General features: G+C 34.0%; 4 protein-coding genes across 4 annotated transcripts; 1 reads left to right on the plus strand and 3 right to left on the minus strand.

The window, feature by feature from the left end:
- Nucleotides 1-446: 446 nt before the first annotated feature.
- LOC129291278 (uncharacterized protein At2g34160-like) lies at nt 447-2957 on the plus strand. Its single transcript, XM_054928555.1, has 5 exons — nt 447-645; nt 927-975; nt 2272-2334; nt 2485-2549; nt 2688-2957. Exons 1-5 carry the CDS (start codon nt 529-531, stop codon nt 2787-2789), a joined length of 396 nt encoding a protein of 131 aa, XP_054784530.1. The 5' UTR covers nt 447-528; the 3' UTR covers nt 2790-2957.
- A 1696-nt stretch (nt 2958-4653) lies between these two features.
- Nucleotides 4654-8690, minus strand: LOC129290170 (pentatricopeptide repeat-containing protein At1g52620). Its single transcript, XM_054926877.1, is given in 7 exon segments — nt 4654-4805; nt 4978-5175; nt 5258-5421; nt 5661-6922; nt 6924-7036; nt 7039-8070; nt 8073-8690. Coding segments are annotated over 4 exon segments (2466 nt in total). The 5' UTR covers nt 8422-8690; the 3' UTR covers nt 4654-4805; nt 4978-5175; nt 5258-5421; nt 5661-5950.
- Nucleotides 8691-14137: 5447 nt separating this feature from the next.
- LOC129289856 (uncharacterized) lies at nt 14138-14848 on the minus strand. Its single transcript, XM_054926620.1, has one exon. It carries the CDS (start codon nt 14846-14848, stop codon nt 14138-14140), a length of 711 nt encoding a protein of 236 aa, XP_054782595.1.
- Nucleotides 14849-17811: 2963 nt separating this feature from the next.
- On the minus strand, nt 17812-22632 carry LOC129290492 (uncharacterized). Its single transcript, XM_054927276.1, has 8 exons — nt 22475-22632; nt 21857-21969; nt 21431-21502; nt 20987-21022; nt 19356-19401; nt 19061-19148; nt 18142-18199; nt 17812-17978 (listed from the first exon to the last, which is right to left on the minus strand). The coding sequence occupies exons 1-8, from the start codon at nt 22551-22553 to the stop codon at nt 17928-17930; spliced, it is 543 nt and encodes a 180-aa protein (XP_054783251.1). The 5' UTR covers nt 22554-22632; the 3' UTR covers nt 17812-17927.
- Nucleotides 22633-24780: the final 2148 nt, after the last annotated feature.

Raw genomic sequence — 24780 nt, forward strand, 5'->3', positions numbered from 1 at the left:
TCTACCTTATTGAGTTAAATTCGAGAATTGTTAAGTCTAATTAAGAAAGATCTCCTAAAAATATTTTCCAATCACATGCATTCAAATTATTCTTTTAATTTCTGCATTGTTCTGGTTTTTTTGTTTTTGTTGTGTTTTTATTTTTTAGTTATTGGTGTGTTAGGTTGTATCTAGGTTTTTTTGAGTGTTTTCTTGGCTTCGGCTATTAGTAGTTGTGTATTTCTTTCTTTTATTAATAAATTGTCTTTTGGCCAAAAAAAAAATCATTCTTTAAATTTTGGATGATCTGATTTATATTATGCACTTATTTTAGTGGGACTGCGGAACGAGAGGAAGAAAATGAGTAGATTGCAATCAATTCGTGCCGGAAAACAAACTAATTCAGGTCGCCATTACGTCGGACTACTTGTGCTTTATGTTTCGTCCCCGTCACCTTTACTGTTTCAGCTCGAGGGGATTGCAAAACCAGAAGCCGAAACTATAAAGAGAAATTAGGGTTCTGAAGTTGATCAATTTGGGTTCACGACAATGGAAGCCATCACGGAGGGAGTAAACAACATCAATATTTCAGATTCGTACAAAAAGAATCGCATCCAAGTTTCTAATACCAAAAAGCCCCTCTTCTTCTACGTTAATTTAGCGAAGGTTAGCCGCGCCCTTCGGTTTTGTCGGTACTTTTTATTTTATTTTAGGAGTGTTAAAAATGGTTTTATTCTTCTTGAAGTTTCCTTTTCTTCAAGTTGTTGTTTGATCGTGGAAAATTAGCTGCCTTCAATTTGGTGGTTGGTGCTCAATTATCTTCTTCTTAAAGGAGTTGGGTTTAAAACAATTTTCTGTCTTGTTTTGAAACATTGAACATTTGGTGTTGCTAATTCATTTATTGGATACAGTGATTTTCCTTAACTGGGCTCTTGTTTTTATTGCAGAGGTATATGCAACAACATAACGAGGTCGAGTTGTCAGCACTTGGAATGGGTATGAAATCTTAGCCAAATCCATCTTCTTTAATATTCTTTTGGCTATTGTTCGCTTCCCCCCCTTTCTATATTCCATATTACACCTTAGAAATTTCAAGTGTCACGCTACTTGTCCTTTTCCATCCTGCGGCATTCCACCTTTTAGAGCATTAGGGTTAGAAGTCTTAATATGTTTGTGCTGATGTTGAGGACTGGAATGTGCCATCCATTAGTGATTTGAATTTCCCCTTTTAAATGGTTAAAGCATCTGACATACAGATTTAGCATATGGCTACTGTGCTTTGGTTGATAAATATACTAGAGCTTAGGAATTAGAAAGCGAGACGTGGAGAATTTACTAATGCGTTCCCCTTTCCAATTTCTTGCTTTTTTCCTGATTGGAGAAAATTTTCAAAATAACGACTTTGAAAGATGTTCCCCCGAATGAAATTGTTTTGGAATGTAGACTCAGCTGAGGTGGGGGAAAATGATGTGGACTCAGCATATCTGTTTGGGTCTTGGGCTTTGAAGGAAATGAAACTAGATGTATGTGGGGGTGGGAACTGGTGATGCCAACTCAACGTTAAATTTTTAGTTAGGACAATATTGTAAGCTCTAAGACCTGGCGGAGTAAAGCTAACATTACTGTATGAGGATTTAACATTTCTAAATGTGGAAAAAAATGTCTATTCTTTAAATGGCATGGGCGTCGGAAGAACAATTAATGATGAGTAATGCTGGAAATATTGTAAATTTATTGTTTAAGTAATGTGAAAGAAAAATTATCTTGATTTATGATCAACTTTCAAAAAATGCGTGAATTCATGAAGTAATGTTTTGCCTGTATGCCATTGCGTCTTTTTTGGGAAAAAATGAGGAGGAAGAGAAAATGGAGCAGATGAAAATCAGTACCGAATCTAGAGTGAAAGTCTAGACTCTAACATGATTAACGCTAGGAGAATTTTATTTCCTTATTCTCTCCTTATTTTGTTTGGTGGATGTATCATCCGTTTATTGTTTTGCAAGCTCTCATATTGAGTTGCAGATAAGGAAATTATGTTTTAAGTATGCTGTCATTTGTTATTTAAGCCCAAGCTGCTGAAACATACTAATCCTAGCGTTTTTTTCATTACATTTTGCTTTCTTCCTCTCGTTGTTGAGTTGGACAGTTCTATTGCTCCTGGGATAGTAAAACAACGTTTGAAAAATGAAATCTATTTATTTTTTTCTTTGTAGTATTATTTTTTCCCTACCTCTTCCCTATGTTTAAAGATGCTTTCTAATTTTATTTTTTTTTTTATTTTCGTTGTCATAGCTATTGCCACAGTGGTTACTGTTGCTGAAATTTTGAAAAACAACGGGCTCGCTGTTGAAAAGAGTGAGGGCTCGCTGTTGAAAAGAGTGAGATATTATCTTCTTCACCTTTTCTTATTTGGGAAATTTTGCTCCCATCCCTCTCTCATTTTGATCAGACTTATGGGAAAGGTTTGGAAAAATGAATTTGACCAGTGATTGAATCATAATGCAGAAATCATGACATCAACTGTTGACATAAAGGATGATTCGAGAGGTAGACCCGTCCAGAAGGCCAAGGTAGGGGTGGAAACTTAACTTGATGGGCCCATGACATGTTTTTGGGATGTCTTCGTCATCCCCGCTGAATATGCTTGGGTTTTGTTTTTTATTATACTTGGCTCATCAAAGTCTCACATTTACTACAACTTGTTGTAGATTGAAATATTACTCGGGAAGACGGCAAACTTTGATGAGTTGATGGCTGCCGCTGCCGCTGAAGATGGTGAAAATGGAGACATTGAGGAGCAGGGTGCGTGAAGCTTGTCAAACTCACACCTGTTTCTGGTGAAGACATGTTCTCTGTAATGATTTACATTTTTTTTTCTTAGGAGTAGTAGGCAAGCATAGAATTCATTGCAGACTAACCTGGAACATTCGATTCCAAATTTCTTCTATTTTTACTCGGAAAAAGCGTTTCATTTTTTATATCTTTCATTTCTCTTGCTGCCTTGCTCGTTGAGATCACTTCCTTGGAGGATGCATTGGTACGTTCCCTGATTTTTAAGAAGTGATGATATTTGGCTTTCAGCGAACATCAATGCTCTTGGTCTTTTCTTGCCTACCAATTGTAGGCTTCTTGCCTTCTGGCGATGACAGTTTTGAAACTACGAAATGTGTAGAATTAGTTCAGTGACTCTACTTAAGATTATTCAAATCATTGAATGCCTTAAGATTATTCAAATCATTGAATGCCTTACCAACGCGGCATATAAGAAGTATAAATGGAATCAGGGAGGTGGTGCCTGGTTATACTTTGCTTTGTTTTACCCAAAAGGAACGCTGTAAACAATCTATATAAATATACAATTTAAAATAGAAAATATTTATTATTTTTGAAAAAATTTTCTTCTATTTTCTCTTATTTTTTCCCCTTACTTTTCTCTCTATTTGAACTAAGCTTTTGGAATGACGGATGACACCGGTGTGTGATAGTACATATCTTTTATGCAAAAGCCGTTATTGTGTTTTTGTTTTTTTGGGTAACGTTAACCATTGTACTTTCTGTTTATCGATAGCAGTTCAATTGTTATTATTCAGTTAACATCTATAGAAAGGGTAATGAAATCCAAAATATCAAAATTTAGATTGAGTAGATCTCGCCAATTAAATAACATATTATGTACTTCCTAAGAGCGCGATCCAAAATAGCATCCAAATTTTTTACAAGCATATTCAATTTTGTGAGAAAAGTAAACCCTTGATCTGATTGCTCATGACTTCTCTCTATTGATCATATTTACAGGCGCGAAATCCTCATGTGCATGTATCTCTCAGCAAGAGCCTAAAGCAAATGCATACTCCCCGCAACCACGCGTCTGGGCCAAATCGATGAATTATCATTCCCTATCAATATAATAATTTTATTTGTATAAGTTATAAATATTAACTTATTTATTAATTCTTTTATACGATACAAGACTAATTTTATTTGTGTAAGTTATAAATAATAGCTTATTTATTAAATTCTTTTACACGATACAAAACTAACATCTCATAAGCGCGCGCGCGCGCGCACTTCTATTTGACTAATTTAGACGCATTAGATATCTCCTTTTCGTTTGAAGGAGACGGCTAAGAGAGATATGATGTTGACAACTTTCTGAAAGCCAGGAAGACCCCAAAAATCCCACTTCGCTCGTTAAGTCAAACTGAAAAACATGATATTCCTGAACAAAAGTTAACATCATAATCATCACTTAACAATAGAATAACAATTTTGTTAAGTACGGAAAAGTGAGGAACATGAACAATCACCGGCAGTTTACTAGGTTATATGCTCTCATTATAACCAGATCCATCATTTTGGTCAAGATACTTTCATGTCGTTATCTTAACCATCTAACTGGAATCAAGAAAGGATGGTTAAATCATTAACTTTGTTTGAAAATAAAACAAACTTCTAATTTTAACCCCTATTTAAATTAAAAAAAATTTTCAAACTTGCATTAAATTCTCTTATTAATAATGAGTTTAAATAAAAATAATATTGAAATAACATAATTAATAATATCATATCAAGTACCCTTATATAAGGACGAAAACATTCTTTCTAAAAGAATGGATAGGGACAGGAGGGAGTCCTCAGTTAAGAGATTGATATCCTTGTCATCATCAGAAAACAATTGATCAGAGTGTAGCTGAACAGGTTGGATTTGGAATTAATTGCTTAACAGCTCAGCAGGGTGGATTTCTTCAGCGAGTGTAGCTGAAAGCATCCTCAATTGCTATCACGAACCCAAAAATTTCATTCACATCTCTCCTCAGTTCTCAAGCCTGCAAGGATCAAAGAAAAGATTTCAAGAAATATAAATAAAAGAAATTATACAAATATTTCATATTCAAAGTTATATAAAATTTTTAGGGCTTTAAATCTAAATTCAAAACCAGCATGCACACAAAAAGTAAGTCACAATTCACAGAGAGGGGAAGAGATACGAAATTATACCAAATTATGATGCAAGCATCTTTTCATCCCAATCAAGAATAAAATGTCTCACATTCTTTAATCCAATGTCCTCATCTGTAGCCAGAGCTAATATCCTCCACGGTGTTCCATCGACAAGAATGTGGTTCATTTTTCAGCAGTTCTTTGTGAACCTTGATATTGACCCCACCAAAGAAAACATCAACTTCAGTGGCAAACCTGAAAAAATATAGAACCATCCAGTGCGAACTCATTGAAGCAACAAACCAATTCAACTATATTTGGTCTAATAAAGACATACCTGACAAAGGAAATGCATTCCCAAATTAGCTTGAGGGATGCAACTTGTTGCATTGACGAAGGGACACCAAAAATGGAAGTGGACATTTAAGCACATACGATCTTCCGGATCCTTTTAACCAACAAATTTTCATGACATAATCATATTACGGTAGTGGTGATTATCTGAGAAAATCAAAATAAGTAAAGACAAATGGTGAATCTAAATAGTGAAACGGAAATTGAAACATAGAAGCATTAAGCAACGAGCGATAGACAAACATGCATATCGTCAATGTCAAAGCCTAATCAGTGAAATTATTCTCTAGAAAGGTGAAGTGAGTTAAAGGAATGAAGTGTACTAATGTAATGTGCATATAAATGTACAGAAATACAAATGATTTAATTCAAACATCAGAAAATACCTGCATAAGACAACAGATTTCAGGTTTCTTTGTTGTTGGAAGCCGTCCTCATGTTTTGAACTTTCGGAGAACAAACGATGTCAAAAGCCTGTCAGTTCATCGAAGGTATGTTCGTCAAAGGTTTAGCAACTAAGATAATTGGCACAATCTCTCTGAGAGTACTATCATTAAGTATATCAAGATCTCGATTTCCTGAAGCAAAACGGAAACCTTATCAAATATATCCATGTATATGGCTCTGCCAAGGAGATTAGTTTCTTTAGTTCATGGAATTTCCTCTCCATATGACACTATAACCTTGAGATGTATTGACTTTGTTGATCAGAAAACTTAGAGTCTTCAACCAACGCCTGCAAAATATATGAAGCCTCTGAAACCCTTTGGCATAGAAATTTGTCCAATGCCAGAGAATACTCAACAGCTGTTTCGAGATCAATCTTTTCTAGATCACAGGATATAATACCCCTCCATTCTTTTGACCTACCTTGTATGCATAAGCCATGCAGTAAAGCAGCAAAAATTACAGAATTGAAAAGGAAACCCTTAGTCAGAATCTTGGTTTGCAATGACAGAGCAGTATCAACCATTCCATGTTTACAAAGACAAATAATTATAGAATTATAAGCAGCAGCGATTCGGTTCCATCCATCTGAAATCATCCTTGCAAAGAAGTGCAAAATCAAGGACTTACCATTATCATTAGACTCATTTTCTTCATTAACACTAGCACTAAGTGTATTATTTGTTAAACCATTTATCAGATAATGCACTGTGACATCACTAGGAAGACACCTGTTCAACAGCATTAGCTCAAAATAGGATGTTGCTGTTGCAAGTTTACCATCCTTACAAAAACCCCCAATTAGCATGGTGTATGTGACCACATTAGGCTCTAAATTAAAAGAGCTCATCCCCCTGAAAGCCTTTTCAGCTCTGCTCAAATCTGCCTTCTTGCAGAATCCGTTGATTAAAGTGGTGTAAATGACCACATTGATCTTACATTTCTGTTTCAGCATCACACCAAACATCTTGAGTGCACTATCCAAATCTTGATGCTTCACATATCCATCGATAACTGTTGAGTAAGTATATTCATCTGGAACATGACCTGCCTTTCTCATCCTATTGATGCATGATAGAGCATCTGTGATCTTTCCAAGTTTACAGAAACCCTTAATCATGGCATTATACCCGACAGTTCCAAGGTTCACACCCTTGTCAATTGCGAGTTCAAAAATATTTTTTGCCTCATCAAGTTCACCCATTTCTAATAAACCCATCCACCAAAGTGGCATAAATGTATGCATCAGGTTGAACATTTTGTTCAAGCATTTCTGCTAATAGCAGTTTGGCAGCAGGAAACCTCCCTTTCTTAAAAGGCCGCTCATCAGAACATTGTAGATTTGAGCATCAGGGAATACTCCCTTTTCCAGCATCCTCTCTCGGATCATCAAGGCACCATCAATTTCCCCTGCAACAACAGCTCCATGGATAAAAGCTCCATAAGAAACCAAATCAGGCTGATCTCCTGTTTCAGCAATCTTAATAAGCATATTTGATGCCTTAACATAATCCCCTTGCCTGCAATAAGCGTGCAAGAGGGGAGTATAACTAAACTTATTAGGCACCAATCCCCTCCTTTTTGCCTGATCAAGGAGTTCACCAGCTTCCTTAATTCTTCCACTCCTGCATGAACAATTTATCAGAGTATTGTAAGTTGTAATATCTGGTTTACATCCATTCTCAATCATCCTCCTCGCTGTGTCAACTGCTTCATCTACTAAACCATGTTTGTATTTAGCATCAATAATCTCATTATACACTTGTACATTCACTTTCAATCCCCTTTCAGTCATTTCTGTCAGAAGTTGATCAACTGCATCAAATTCCCCAGACTTACAGAATCCATAAATCATAGCCCCATAAGTTTCTAATGTGGGCAAAAATCCCTTCAATTTCAATTCCTTGAAAACTCTATTTGCACCATTAAGATCACCATTCTTGCAATAACCATCAATGATTGTATTGTAAAATACAATATTTGGCACACAACCTTTTCCCCACCTGTCTGCAATCAATTTCCGACCTTCCTCAACCTTTCCTTCATTGCACAGACCCTTCGCCACGATAGAGGTACTATAGTTATCCACAACGGTACCTTCCCCATCATCTCTTTCAGACATTTCATCATACAATTGACGTGCAATCTCTACTTTCCGATGTTTCACTAGAACTTGAAGCAATGAATGACAAGCCACAGTATTAGGATAACAATTATGTATTTGACGCATCGTATGAAATAACTCGAGAGCCCTATCAGCCAACCCAGAATCACCGTACGCCCAAATAATAAAACTCAATGCTTCGGGGGTGGGCTTTATATTTTCTATTTTCATGTTCTTCAACGCCACTTCAATTCTGAAAACAATCTAAACTTCGCCAAAAGTTTCAGAAGCGAAGAATATGTTGCCCCGTCGAGAGAACAAGAGTACGGTCTTCTGCTAGCCCAATCAAAGAACTTCAAACCCAGTTCTGCGTTGTGTACTCGATCTAAAACGAAATGCGCAACATCGGAAACAAGTATTCCGGATTCTGCGAAGTGGGTTTCGAGGGAGTCCTCCCACTCCTTGTGGGTTCTAAGGATGTCGACGGTGTCGAAAACAAGCTTCTTGATACGAGGCGTGAAGGCAGTAGGGTTGAACGAAGTCGTTCTTGCGTTGTGACGGCGGGGTTTGATTCGGGAAAGAATAGCCTTCGACATTGGGCCTGGCCAACGAGCAAGGAAAAGTTTGAACCTTGAATATTGTATTCATTTGGGAGCTCAAATGCTAAACGCTGTTAGCTCTTTCGTTCAGCACTTCAGTTCAGAATATTTGCAGAATCTCCGATCAAGGATTTCAGAAACCTACTCAATCTTAGAGCGGAAGGGAAGGGATTAGACCATTGAGATTTGAGGCGCCAACCTCATGGACTAAGCTAGAACGTTGGCTCCCAAGGAAGCAGCGCCAGTTACTCAGAGTCGGACCACGAGTCAGCGCTAATTTCCCAGGGAAATCACGACTAGGAACCCATAAAAATATTAATTATAATTATAGATATTAAATTATTAAAATCATAATAATAATAATTAAAAAAATATAAATAGTTAATTAAAAAAGTTATTAAATCACTTGAAGTTATTTGTAGGGTCAGTTAAAAATTTATGAGAGTCAAATATAAATTTTATTTTTTTACTATTAACATACAAATAAATTATTTAAAAAATCAAGTAAATACACTTGAAATTATTTATAATGTTAATTAGAAATTTATAAGAGTCGGTTGTTAATCATAAATCAATCACTTATAAACTTTTTACATTCAATATATAAATAAATTATTAAAAAATTTATTAAATATTATAATTAATTGTAACATTAAATAAAAATTTATGAAAGTTAATTGTGAACTATAAATCAATCACTTGTTATTACTTGAAAAAGTAACAAAAGATGTTGGAAATTTTTTAATGTTAGTTGAAAATTTTAAGTTAATTGAAAAAAATAATTTATTGCAAGGAAACATTATAATCTATTATTAAAATTTTAACAATTTAAGGTCAGTAATTGTTATTAATATTCTTATAAGATCCCAATTGTCATTTTTTCATTTGCCAATGGCCAACCTGACAAACGCTACACTCTCCTCCGGATCGTTCCACTCAGGTCAGAACTCAAGAGAATTAAATGTGAAATTGTATTAAAAAATGTGAAATTATTTTGCAAAATGCAATGCTTTGTTTGGAGGTAGAGAAATTACGGGAGAAGAAAAATTAGAGTGAAGAATATGAGAGTAAACAACTTTTTTCTGTTTGAATAAAAGAAGAAAAGTGGGAGGATAGAAAATAAAGAAGAAAATTAAATGTATTTTATGCTCATGTTCTTTTTGTTTCGTTGGGGTCTTGTGGCAAACAATTTCATTCTTATAATATTTCATGATCATATTTTTAAAAATTCACTTTTGATTTGTTAAATAGAAAATATTTTTAAGATCATTTTCTTTACTCTTTTTTTTTCTCCCATCCCATCCAAATATGAAGAATTATCACATTTTCTTTTGGAGGGATTTCATTATAGGACCCTAAATTAATAAAATAATAAAAATTGCAACGCAATGACCAAAGTGCAACGCAATTGAAAAGTGCCCTTAAAATAAAAAAGAAAGACTGTGCAAAATTGGAGTTGGACTTTCGATGAGAGAAACAAATTCCTACATGCACGTCCCCTCTCGCCGTTGAACACCATTTACAGTAAGTCGCATAATGATTTCCCTTTGATGATGCTGACGAGGTCCCATGAGCATTGCTTAACCTTCTATTATGTCATCGACGGCACAACCGATCTGTTCGAAGAGAAAGACTTGGATATAATTTCTAGACTGGGTGGCCTTATGATATCATGGCCTGCAGATTCAAGTCTATCTTAGAGGAACGTGTTGCAGCAGTGCACAAAGCAAGCAAAAATATGGCTTACAAAGGTCGACCAACCCATTAAGTCAAATGAGGAATGAGGTCTTCAAATTGGCATGTTATAGTTTCTTTTTAATTTGCTCTCTGATGAGGAACGAGTCGACTTCATGTTCAAATTATTAGATCCTTGAAGATTTGTCTCATATTGGTGCTTGCGCAGTTTGTGAATAATGTGAAATTAGATGCTAATAGTGTAAATCTACTTGTAAATATAGCAATGTGAAGTTGTTATTCCTTAATGATTATTGTTACTAATATAATTTGTTCCCACTTATACCTGAATTTATTATTATTACATATTACTTGTTAAATTATTACTCTTACTTGTTAATTTTTTTGGGTAGACCGTCGATATCAAGTTATGGTATGAAAATGTAGCGTGATATATGGACATGTAAAGTGATTTTGATTATAATTTAAAATTGTCTTGTTATTCAATGACTCAATTGTTCTAATATTGATAGTTTGAATGTATTAACAAAATCTCATGACACATATCAATTCTGTTAACATGGATTGATACATGTTCATAGTGTGAAGATTAGTATCAAAGAACTAGATTATTTCACATGGAGAGCATTTTTCTAATGTAAATTGTTCTGCAACATTACAATTGCAAAGTAAGTGGCTAGATGAAGATGTTGCATATTAATGTAATTAAAGTTGTAGTGTCCAAAATAATTGTATTTCATGTTGTAAAAACTTTTATATTATATTGTAAATATGATCATTGTGGTTGTAAATTTATATCTAGTCTTGGTAAGGCAATTAAACTTAACACTTTAATAAGGTACCAATTGGCATTACAACTTGGTTGTGCCCCACAAGAAGAGAAGCGCATTAGGTCCATTATAGTTTATGAGTTGAGGTCAAGTATGCCAACACAAAATTCAAACATGGCTTATTGAATAACTAACTTTATAAGTAAAATGTTTAATATGACTCGTAAATATTTTTATATTACTTGTTAAATTTGGAATGTTACTTGTTAAATATCTAATATGTATAAATTCAAACATAGTTTGTTAAATGACTAACTTCACAAGTTAAAATAACATATCCATTATAATTTATAAATTTATTTACGTTGCTTATTAAGTTCATAATGTTATTTATCAAATAACTAACTTATGTTAATCTATAAATGACTTGTTAAATGACTAACTTCAAAAGTAAAATACCTAATATGATTTATAAATTCCCTTATATTACTTATTAAGTTTGGAATGTTACTTGCACAATATTCATCTTGTGTAAATTCATGTGTAACTTGTTAATTATTAACAATACAAGTAAAACACATAATATTACTTGTACATTTTTTGTCAAGTCCAAAATATTACTTATCAAATACCTAACCTATGTAAATTCATACATGATTTGTTAAATTATTAACATTATGTGTAAAATATCTAATATTGCTCGTATATTTTCTTATGTTACTTGTTAAATTAAAAATGTTACTTATTTGTGCAATATCTGACTTTGTAAATCTAAACATGTTAAATAACTAAATTTACAAGTAAAATGTCTAATATGACGTATAAGTTTTCTTACATTGTTTATTAAGTCCATAATATTACTTATGCAATATCTAACATGTGTTAATCCAAGTATAACTTGACTTCACAAGTAGGGCTGCACAAATACTGGACTGGACCGGGTTGCATGCCAACCCGAAGTCTAGTCTGAATGGAGACCGGGCTAGAATTTTCAGTCCAAGGACTGGTTCAGTCTTGTTGGACCTGGGACCTGGACCGGGTTGGACTTGGTCCACTGGGTTACTGGACTAGTCTGGTTTCTTGAATCCAACTCTCTCAAAAAAAAAGCCCTTATATCCCCTTCCCTATAATCACTTGCATTAATATCATAGGCTTTTTTTTATATCCCTTTTCTTTTTTTATATTGTTTAATATTTTTGCTGTCTACGTATGGCATGAAAACACAATAGAACATATATGCTTTGCATATGTTTCTTTTTTCCAAGTCTTGAGCTAAAGAGGAATGAGAGCATGCATGAGAGTGACGCAAATACATAAACTCATTAATATATTCATATTCAGAATATATACATCTCACTATAGTCTACTTAGTCAACAATTCAACATTTCATTGTCAAGCTCTATAGTCTATCCAAAAAAATGACTATCCACATATTCTAGCCAACCACATGATATAGCTAGCTAGCCAAAAAATAAGCATTAGCTTATCAAACTATCATCATGCTTCTTCACATAACAAAAAGTTAGTGAGATGTGCCCAAAATATATCCAAAATATCTGAAAGTTTAAAAGTTAACAAACATAAGCGCCATACAATATCAAATGATGCTCACACAACCATCCTCTCCAACATCAGTAACACTGGAAAGATCTAAAAAAATATATAAAATATAAATAGTCAATGGCATTACATCACAAATAAAAAAAATACAACTGAAACATATAATAATTCATATAAAATATAAATAGTCAATATCATCATTGCAACACATACCAGTCTTCACCACACCCTCGGTCTCTTGAAAATTATCAAATTCTTGAAGCATGGATGCAAATTCAGAGATGGATTGTCCAGGAAGCAGCCAATTTTGAGCACATATAAGTGCTTCAGTCATCTTTGGTGATAATGAACTCCTATAAGAGTCCACTACACGTCCTCCTGTGCTGAAGGCTGATTCAGAAGCCACTGTAGACACTGGAACAGCCAAGACATCACGTGCCATCATAGAAAGAACCTTGTATTTGCTAGAATTGGCTCTCCACCATGCTAATATATCAAAATCATCATCAACAGGGGTATCATCAGCAGAATTAGATAAAAGATATTTATCTAATTCTGATTGTGGGTCTAATGAGGTTTTTTCTTTTTGAGATGCTAACCACCTGCGACCTGGATCTATACCCCCTTGGCCTTCAAGCATTGAACATGTTGATGATCTTGGAAGTGTAGAAGAAGAAGCATTGCTTGGGGTACTAGTCCCTAGTCCTTTAGAATACTCATCAAACATACGGTACAAGACATCTTTGATCTTAATTTTCATGGCCATGCAAACTTCAAGATCAAGAAAAAGCTGCTCAAATATATGATTCACATAAGCAAGCTTGTACCGAGGATCCAAAATCACTGCTACAATGAGTAAAGGATTCACATTTTCTGTTTGACCCCAATATTTTTCATACTTGCTTCTCATACTTAGGGACATTTCCATAAGCAAAGGATCAACATTCACAATGTTCTCTTCCAACAACTCATGAATAAGAGCAATTTGATGGAAACAAGTGTTAGAAGTAACATTTAGTGAACTTGAAAACATCAAAGTTATGTCATAGAATACCTTCAAAAATTTGAGAAAGACACGCGCCTTGTTCCAATCACTAGCTTTAGGAGGGCCTTCACGCTTAGTGCCTCCAATGAATTGCCTCATATAATCTTCATCTTCATCTTCTAGGCGTTCAAAAGCCTTTTGAAACTTCAAAGCGGATTCCAACATCAAGTAAGTTGAATTCCACCGAGTATTGACATCAAGGCAAACAAGGCTAGTAGTGTCCAATTTCTCCAACTCAGCAACACTTTTAAACTTTTGGAGATGAGCAGGAGAAGAACGAACATATTTAATTGCATTGCGAATTGCATCAAAGCTGTTCTTCAACTCCTTCAACCCATCATTAACCACCAAGTTAAGAATATGTGCACAACATCTCAATTGAAGGTAATCACCCCCACAAACCATGCCCTTCCAATTCCTAAGCCTTCTTTTCAAATAAGATAAAGCCGTGTCATTAGACGATGCATTATCCATTGTTATGGTAAACACCCTCTCAATTCCCCATTCTAATAGACACTTCTCAATTGTCTTTCTAATTGTGTCACCCCTATGATTCTCAATCATGCAGAAATTTAATATCCTCTTGTGCAACTTCCACTCAGGATCAATGAAATGACAAGTAAGGCATAAGTAATTGAAATTTTAAGTAGATGTCCAGCAATCAGTTGTCAAGCAAACACGATTTGCAGACTTCTTCAACACTTGCTTCAATATCTTGATTTCTCCAAGGTATAGTTGCCAACAATCTCTAGCAACTGTTGTTCGCGAAGGGATTCGAAATCTTGGTTCCAGCTCTCTCACAAAATTTCTAAACCCATACTTCTCAACTATCCTGAATGGCATCTCATCACAAATAATAAATTCAGCCAATGCCCTTCTACATCGTTTTTGGTTGAAAACATGAGAGACTAAGCCCCCTCCTTGTCCACTTGGCGTCACGTAGTTCAACATTGATTGCTTTGGTATTGTGGTAGCCTTATGTGGGTTTTTAGGACATTTTGGAAAGTGCCTTTTCAATGATGTTGTCCCATGCTTGTTTGGGTCACAAGCATAAGTTGCATGACAGTATTTGCAAGAAGCTTTAACCTCTCCATTTGTTTCTTCCAAAGGTAACTTCACAAAATGCTCCCAAACTTGTGATTGTTTACTCTTTTTTGCAGGCTCTTTTCTCTTTCTGCTCACATTCTCTGGACCACAATCTTGTGCAAGGTTAGAGGCAGGATCAATAGCTACAAGAGGAGGAGTTGGTGGAGTTGGTCCAATAAGAGGTGGCATTTCATTTTGACTAGAATCAATTAATTGTGATGGCAAGGGTTGGTCAATACTAGCAGATGCAGAAGTTTCGTCCACCATGTTTCTAATATGAAAAACAAGACACAATGTTAACTTATAAAATCACAAACACAAGTATAGAGTCAGACTTTTCTCAAAGAAGTATGACATATACAGAGGCACAGAGCCACTTCTCTGTCATGATCACCAACAAACCAAATCCAACAATTAATATTATAAGCACAGGTAATCTAATTGTTGTAGAAATTTATCCTTAAAATACTGATATAAGGTTCAAATATCAGAATAGCAACCTCACCGAAAATAGAATAAATATCAGATTATATCAACCAAAAATAAGGAATGATCCTCCAAAACCGAAGCCATCTATAGCAAGTTAGCAACAAAAGATCAGTCATCAGTCTATAGCAGCAATAGAAGCGTGTCTCGCCAAAAGGGTGGAAATGTGAACTTTTGAAAATGGTAACAATAGTACATCTCTCACCGTAGCAGCCTTAACGAAAAGCAAACAAAACCAAAAAGAGAGAAGTAACAGAACAGAAGCATGCGAAAATGGAACAGAAATCATCGAAGAAGCCAGAAACAAAGCAAGAAAAACCAGAAACCAAGCAAGAAAAACCAGAATGCAAAAACAGAGCAACGAAAAACCATAAAATAGAGCGAGCAAAACTAGAAGAAAAACCATAAAATACGAATACCTTTCAGCTGCCGACGCTGTCGCTGGAGAAGAAGGAGGAAAATGCACGATGAATCGAAAGGCTGAGTGAAGTAGTTAAGCGATCGTGATGTTCTTCTTCATCGGCATGCTTGAGGAGAAACAGAGCAACGGCCGACCAAGGAAAGGCAGAGAGATGAGTGAAACCAGAGAGCTACAGCTAGGGCAACGGGAGAAATGACAAATGAGGTACTGAGCTCAGAGCCTCGGACAGATACTCAGACTTCACGGACCGAATCCGAGGCATGCGTGTGAGGAACTGTAACTGAGGCGTGAGACGTGAAGGTGAGGCTCAGCGAGTCAGTCTGTCAGCGTGAGATTTTTTCATTTTTTGTGTGTAAATAATATAATTATTTAATATTTAATATTAAAAAAATAACCTGGACCGGGCCAGACTAATTGGTCCAAAAGATCAGTCTCTAGTCTGGTCTAACCCGTATGTGTAGTCTGACCCGTTTAGTCCAGTCTTTTATTCGGGTTGATTTTTTTTAAGACCGGGTCACACCGGGTCAAACCAAACAGACCGGGTTTGAAATTTTTTTGCACAGCCCTATTCACAAGCAAATGTTTAATGACTTGTAAATTCTTTTACATTATTTATTAAGATCAAAGTGCCACTTATGCAATATCCATCTTGTAATCCATTCATAACTTGTGGAATTAATAACTTCATTTGTAAAACATCTAATATTACTTGTAAATTCCCTTACGTTACTTGTTAACTATACCCATACTTTTGGTTAAAAAAAAAAACTATACCAATGCTTGTAAATACTCAATTAAACTAATCGAAACAACTAATTTGAACATTAAAAGAAGCATAGACACATTGTAGCTAATAGTCAATTTACAATTTCAAGATTATAACATCAAGCTCATAACATCCATGTATCTCCAATTACAAAAGGAAGAACATCAAAATGAAATTGTATTTTAACTATGTCATTGTTGCTTTGTTTTTTTTTTTTTTGGCATTTGTTGTCTAGCTAGTTGATATTAGTGAATGGGCAGATGTAGATCTTAAATTATATGGATGTTGCACTAGCCATCATCAACATCTTCTTCAAAGCTCTAAAACTATGCCATCTAGTATTGCTTGTAAAATGCCTTACGTTGCTTGTCCAATCTGTAATGTTACTTGTCAAATACCTAACATGTGCAAATTTATATGTGATTTATTAAATTACTAACCTCACAATTAAAATATCTTGTAAAGTTTGATAATGTACTTGTCTTCAAAATAATGTAAATTCCCTTAACTTCACTCGTAAATTGTAAAATCTTACTTGTCAATTCTCTTGCATTATTTGTTAAAACCAACATATTACTTATGTAATATTGTCAAAACTAGATATTTGAAAATTAACAACCAGTTATAACTAGTTAACAAGTAATATATATTAAAATAACTAGTTGTTTTCTAGTTCCATATCTTGGACAAAATGGAATCCTCATGTACAAGAGAAAACAAATATAAATCAGTAATAACTATCAGTATGACAAGAAATCATCAGGGAGCTATCTATGCATCTGTTATTACAAAAAGAAGAAAATGAAATAGCCTTTTCACTATCAGAGTATGGTTATCCTTTGCGGTTCTCAACACTGACAAAAACAATCAATCCATGGTGTCGTAATGCCGAATGGCCGAACCTTTGATAATATACTCCAAAGTCGACAACAGCTTTGAATAACCAAATGGAAGACCTGTGTTGCATAAGAAGAAAACTCAAGCAAATGCCTCGCACGTCTTCAAAATAAGTTCCGAATATGATTTGCAAATAGTGAGAAGATATGTCGAAGCTTTCTTCAAAATGGGTTTTATCAGACATTTTTTTCACATTAAGGGCAATGATGTCTTTTTGCCATGAAACTTAAATTCATTTGGATTATCAAAAGCTGCAGTGTGATTTCAGAATTGCATGGTTCTGATTTGGAGATGTATTGCTACAGTGGTACTATAATGAAATTCTCCCTTTTCTTTTCATTTTCACATTTGCTGGTAATTGCAAACATGAAAGTGTCAGTCATAAATAAAGTGTTCAAGTCTTAATCTTAAGTAATTTCTAATGATTTGTAATAGGGACTTCTCATAACATGTGTCTGAATCAATATTTATAATCATTTTTGAACTTTTTTTAGGAGATCTAAATATAATTAAAAATATTTTCGACATTCAAGTCTCATCCTCCCATACCCTTTGTATCACTTTGGGGGAGAAAAGTCCCCTGAAAAGAGCTATTTTTTCTCAGCATGTGGATATTCCACAAACCTTAACTTGTCCATTAAGGCATACAGAAGCGGGGGGTCGAAATCAAACTGCTTTGGATTAGTTCATAACATTAAATAGTCAAATGATACAAAGGATAATGCAATATCACACCCTCAAGGAGGTGCTGGCTCTTCTTACAATAATATCTTTTTCTAGTCTTTTGAAGTTATTACCAGCAAAGCCAAAGCACCAATGAGAATATACTGCAAGAAAAACCAATCGAGGTTAGCAAACTAGCAAATTTCGTGCACGTAATTTCAGACCATTCAAAATTTACATGATGCACTTTTATCTGTGTTATATTGAAATTCAGGGACCCAAGAAAGCATAAATCAAGTTCAATCAAGATTGGTAGAGAAAACAAACCTTGATGACAGGCTTTTCAGTCATAACGATAGTCACCCAGCCAACATAAGGTAAGAACCTGCCAAATAAAAAATAAAAGTAGCATTAAAATCAATCAGAACTAATAGCATAAGCTATCTTTCATTTAGACATCTTTATCTACATTAGTTGTAGGACCCATGCGCTGCATGGAATCTGAGGCGACTTATATTGTTCGCAACTTGTAAATAGCGCAGCTTCTTAAGAATCTTCTATAAACATATATATTGATCATTTCAAATATCTTGAAGGAAGAACTGTCTCTGTCAACTAATAATTTGATTCTTAAAATCAAGAGTTTGCTGAAATTAGCTAAAGCACACGTAGATTTCTTAAAATAACAAATTCATTACGAGTTTGTTCTTTCAGTATTTTGTGATCACCTGACAAAAGGACCAAAATGCATTGAGCTTGTTATTTTGGGGGATTGACAAGTGCATTAGCAAAGTTTAAAACTAAATAGGACTAATATCATGGACCAGATTATAAGATTACTAAAACAAAAATAAAGCCTTCATCTCGTGCCCAAGCCAGAAAGCATGAAACTTCAATGTCAGGCACCAGTCTCAGTTGGAGAGATAAAGCATGCAACTTTATAATTCCAAAACAAATCAATAATTCAGGGTTGATCTAACATGCAAGCTATAGCGTTATCAAGACAAATTTAGCGAGCAAGTCTACAAAGAAATAGCACTAATGTACCAAAGTAAAGGAGTTAGCTCATTCAATCAGAAGAGATAATATCTTTCTCCTTCACAGTCTAAGATTGGATTCCTCCCTAATGCACTCTAGGAAGGGAATAGCTGGACGAAGTACATGGACACCCGGACCATAATAACCGAAATAAATTAAAATAAACAAATAACGGAGCAAGTGTAACAGGAAGGAAGATATATTTTACCCAATAGCTCTTCCCATAATGTGGTGCCTCTGCAGCCATAGCTGACCCTGAGCATACAGTAGCCTGTCATCCCCATAATTGTTGTCTCCTGCAAAAGGCAGTAATATGTAGAGAGTAAATATTAGAAATTAATTAGCACTCCCTGAAAAGACATCCAAAACAACAAATCATATGATCTACAATGTTTTGGGGGGAAACGTATGTAACATGTCAAACAGGTGTCATATAACAAAAAACCACAATACAGAACCTCCAGTATTTTTATAAATTCACCTAGTTAAGAATAACTCACTACCTTTCGTGAGAACATCAACCTCCCTGGTATCTTGTCGATTGTGAACCTGAAAATAACCAACCATTAAATGCAATCATAATAATCATAAATTACCTGGTAGCAGGTAAACGTTTTGGAAAAACAAAACATTCAAAATGTTGATGATAACATTTCTTGAGAAATTAGTTTAAGGAATATCCTGATCACAATGTCATAAACTACAATACAAGTTATCATGGTATTCCTCTGCTACCAGAGAGGGATATTCATAAAATTTTGGAAGTACAATTCTTCTTTACTTAGGGGGAAAATAAAAAAATATCCTCAACTGATGATCCTATGGAGAATGTAATCAATGACAAGACCTAGATAAAAGTACAACATCCAACAATACAAAGATCAGTAAGGATGACAAGGTATCCAATGGAGCATGGTACATTGAAGCTGATGTCTTAGGGAAAAGTTTTTTGGGAATTGAGATACAGAGCTAAGTGACTCAAATCCACATGAAAGAGAGTGTGGACATCAAATTGTATGTAAACTTCTTTTGTTATGGTTCGAACGTCATTCTGGTGGAGCTTAGATAAAAAAATTAGCAAAATAACACCCCAAACCCAAACACCAAAACCTTGCCACAACACACACACCGACTGATATGCTAATATGAAACTACTTCCGGTCTCAAATATAAGGCACTTTTTTATGTTTTAGTGGTCCAAAATATAAATTACTTTTTAAGTCATTAAATGCCTTTTCTTGAAATATCCCTCATTAAATTTGGGCTAAAGTATGTGAGAGACACATGGGATTCACTAGGAAGAACTTCAACCATTAATTAAGCGTAAATATGCAAAAAATTATGTTTTACTACAAATTTAATTACCTTAACTAAGTTTGAGCAATTCTATTTGTATGTGTAAAGGTAGGTATTAGTGTTTTATATTTGAGACTGGAGGTAGTAAATTTATACATATTCATAACAAAATCATGCAGAACAAACCATTCTACCTCATATTGAGTCAAGAGGCAGTCATGTGCTGAGGCATAGAACAACTGAATTAGTCACTTTTATAATCAAGGAGAAACTTGTTAAACCACAACCACCAACACTAGCAGCAACAAGAAGCCTTACCCTACTAGTTAGGGTCAGCTAGATGGATTGCATGACGCCATTATACTCTATCATCAACCAAACTCTAAAGAATATTGCTAACCAAGAGATCTCATTCAACAACTTTCATAAGTGTTTTCTTTGGTCTTCCTTTACCCCTCTTTACAAGGCTTAAAATTATCCATTCCACTTTCCTTACCAGTGCCTAGCACGGCCTTCTCTATACATGTTTAAACCCTCTCAAACAATTTCTACCATTTTCACCTCAATTGATATCATACCCACTTTTTCTCACATATGCTCATTTTGGATTTTATCTTTTTGTGTATGTCCACACATTTATCTCATCTTGGTCACTTCAACTTCATGTTCTTGTTGTCCCTTTAAAGCTCAGCATTCACTACCACATAATATAACTAGTCTAATAGCAATTTGAACTTCAGAAATCTCACACAAAGTTTGGAAGGAACTTCAGAACTTCAATCTAAAGCCCAACTTCAGAAAATAAATGCTAGAAGTATGGCAGGAAGGTTGAGCTTACCTTAATTACACGATGAACAATTGGAATCTCACGGCCCTAGACACCAATGAAAAAGCAACACAAAACAAAAAACAACAAGGCATATAATATTAGCAAGAGAAGGAGATAAAAAACAGAGCAGCTGTAGCAGAATACAAAAACAGATTTGAAGAAAGTAATAAACATAAGTTTTCAGTGAAAGCCCAAATAGAGAGTTAAGATATTAGGCTTAAACTTGCTCTCAAATCATACCACTAATTAAACATCACCAAAAGGGATCAATGAACAAGAGAACTAACAAAGACCTGGAGATACAGAATAAAGAGCAACTACAATTAGAAGTTTGATATCAGAAGTTACATCAGTACATTAATGACATCACAAAAAGAGTGCTCTTTGTCACATAATATTCTATCACAAATATAAAGGGTAAGCAAAATAGAGTAAAATTAATCAAGGACTTACATCTACGTTGAATACCACAATCTCCCCAGCACGAATCGGATCTTTGCTCATGTGCAAAAATAGGATATCCCCCTGCACATGATATAAGAGAACATTTGTGAACTGATCAAACAAATAGTTCACTTTTATGGGAAAATTTTTCATATAAGATGCAGCTTCTCTCTTCTTGTTGGCGTCAGCTATTAGATGAACAAAATGTTTCTAGAACCAGACCAAACCTCCTGTGTGATACACTGGGAAAAACATAAAAGAAAAAGGACATGCATTTTGAAAGTGAATACTGAATAATAATTGTACAGTAGCAAATGATTTAAATTTTATATACCGTATAACTATTAGGATAGAAAAGACACATGAAATACAATCGGTCGCCCAAAATATTTTGATACATATGTACTAAAGCCTTCATGCATTCGATTCACTTACCCTCTTAAATCCTGGTTCCATGCTTCCAGAAAGAACAACCACAACGGGAGATTCACTTCCAGTGAAACACATGAGCGCCTTCCATATTATCAGTGCAGATGTAACAATCATGCCTGATCGAGATCAAGCATAAATGACAAAATAACAGTATCATAGACTGATCAGAACATAACCAGGATAATGGCAAAAACCAACACAAAAACTGAGTGGTGCGGGGAATTATTCAGCCATGAAATATAATGTTGTTGGAGAGCTGGTAAGCTGATTAGGAATGTCATACTTGACTACAATATCCTCTTTCATTTGTTATTCGAAAAAATGCCCTGAATAGGCAAAAACTATAGAACGAGCATAACATGATAACGAAACAAATTCAGAATGCTCGAATAAACCATAAGTCTAAAAATGATGAAATTTGTGTGGGCACTTTCCTGGTTCAATTTATAGGTACAAAAAAGTCAATTTGAAGTAAACGAAGAAGCCAAAAAAATCGCTTTTGCCCCCATTCATTGCTTCAATTTTGTTAACTTCACAGTATACCCACATTATTGCAGCGCTTGATTTTTTTCGTGTAATGTCAGACACACGCACCCAGAGAAAGCGACAAGAAGAACTAACCGAGACTAACAGCCTGGGTAAGGACCTGGCGGATCTGAAGAGATTTAATGGATTCCACAGTCTCACCGATCCAACCCATTTTTGCGTCGCTTCTGATTCAAATCTTCAATTTCTGCCTCTTACCAACCTCCTTAATACTTCATTGCTCTCTCTTTTATTAGGACCAGACTACACGGAATTTTTTTTTTTTTTTTTAAGGCTGCACACAGATTTATTTACAAAACGCAGAGAGGGCCGTTTCCCATATTCATTTGACCAATAAACATATAATTCATATTAACTTTCTCACCATTAATTAAATGTAAGTGTAAATGATATTTGTTGTTTCATTCAGATAATTGGTCAATAATAATAAAATCTTAATCCTAGAAAAAATTAAATTTTATCAAGACTCTGATTTGTACTAAATCATCGTTAAAAAAGGAATTTAAACAAAGTTGGTGGAATTATATGAAAATAAAGATTTTACAAAATAAATTAACATTATATATTGCAATATTGCAGACCTAATATATATATATATATAGAGAGAGAGAGAGAGAGTTATCTAATATTCAGTAATATTGATGCAGATTCAAGCACTATTGAATCCAGTTAATTCTTCTGAAAATGTTTTCTATCAAACCATACTATTTACAATTCTATAATCAATTTGTCAAATTCCAAATTATATGAGAAAAAACATATAATTATATCATTAATGTTATTAGCTATTCTCTCTAATCTTATTTATAAGTCACTTTCAACATATTTCAATAAACTTAAAAAAAAACTTTAAAACCATTAAATTTTCTTAAAATTAAGTTTTTATCTTTACCTCTAATAAATATTTTTAAATCTCATTACTAATATTTTTATTTAAAACATTTAATAAGGGTAAAAATGTAAAGAAGAATATTGAAAATTGATGAGTGTCCTATAAATAAGACTAAATTATTTCTTTTCTCTTTACTTGATAAATAAGACCAAAGAATTATTAGGTATTTCTTGACATGATTAGTGATTACCAAAAATTTAAACCTTCTTCTTTAATAATAAATGTTAAACTCTTTGAAATATTGAAAATCAACTAAACAATTTATTTTATTTGAAGAGTTAAAATGTAACATACAAACCCTGCATTTTGTTATATATTAATATTTCTTAAACTTCAGTGCCTCCTATGAGTAAAAATAATTGGATGTCATATTTAGATGGTTCCCATCAATATTTTTCAACATTGACATTTATTTTTATTATATGGTAGAAATTTAAATATACACTTCATCATGCTTTAATGATTTATCGGCGTGGGTTGCTAAAAAATTGATTTATCAAAGGCTAATTTGTACGTAAGAAAAAAAAAAGGGCAAATGACAACTAAGAACGAAAATTAATATAAAATCAGAATCTCATTATAACTCAAGTTCAACATTGAAACTCTTTAAAAAAATCATGATTCAGTATTAATCTTCTTAGAAGCTCCTTGATTATCATTTAAAAAAAAAAAAGATTTACCCACGGATTCTTTATTGTGCATGCCTCTTATGCATAACAAAATTTCTACTTTCAAATCAAAATAAAAATTTCAAAAATATATAAACGAACTGCTAAATGAGGTATTGGTGGAAATGGATGAGTCTTTTGTTATGCAAAACAAAGCTTGTTATACCACATTTCAACATTATACCTTGAACTAGGACCCAATATGCTTCGAGTTTCAACTTGACGTTAGCTTGTATGCCTTCTGTTTCTTTTGGGTTGTTCAATTGGAACGGACCATTTTCGGGGAGCACAAAAACACAAATTCCATTTCAATATAACTCAAGGCAACTTCAGCAGTAATTTAATGGGCACTTGTTGAAGAATGTGTTCGTAAAATATTTGAAAATTTTCTCTAAAATAGTAAAAATGGAAATCTCCAATTTGTTAATTATTCGCTTAATGGATCACCCTCTGGCCTGGAAATCAGTTATACCAAATATATAAATAAAACAGCAAAGGCAAAGGCTAGATCAATTCTTTAAAATGGCAACAAACATTAGTTTTTTTTTTTTTTTTGATAAAGAACAAACATTAGTTTAGTCTGTGGAAATACATACATACATACATACATACATACATACATTAAAAATATATATATATATATATATATACAAGACTTCAGCAATCTGTGTTTTTGTAAGCTCGTTCCCATTTTACAATGCAGATGAGTGCATTGCAATAACCTGAATTAAAATCTAAATCAATTTCACCATTTATATTTGTTTCTCGAATTAGAAACGAAAGGAATTTTGGTTTTCGATGTTCAATGATCAGTTAAAATA

Source organism: Prosopis cineraria, unplaced genomic scaffold (genome assembly GCF_029017545.1).
Source record: "Prosopis cineraria cultivar Desert tree isolate PC_DT_omini unplaced genomic scaffold, ASM2901754v1 PC13, whole genome shotgun sequence".
NCBI lineage: Eukaryota > Viridiplantae > Streptophyta > Magnoliopsida > Fabales > Fabaceae > Prosopis > Prosopis cineraria.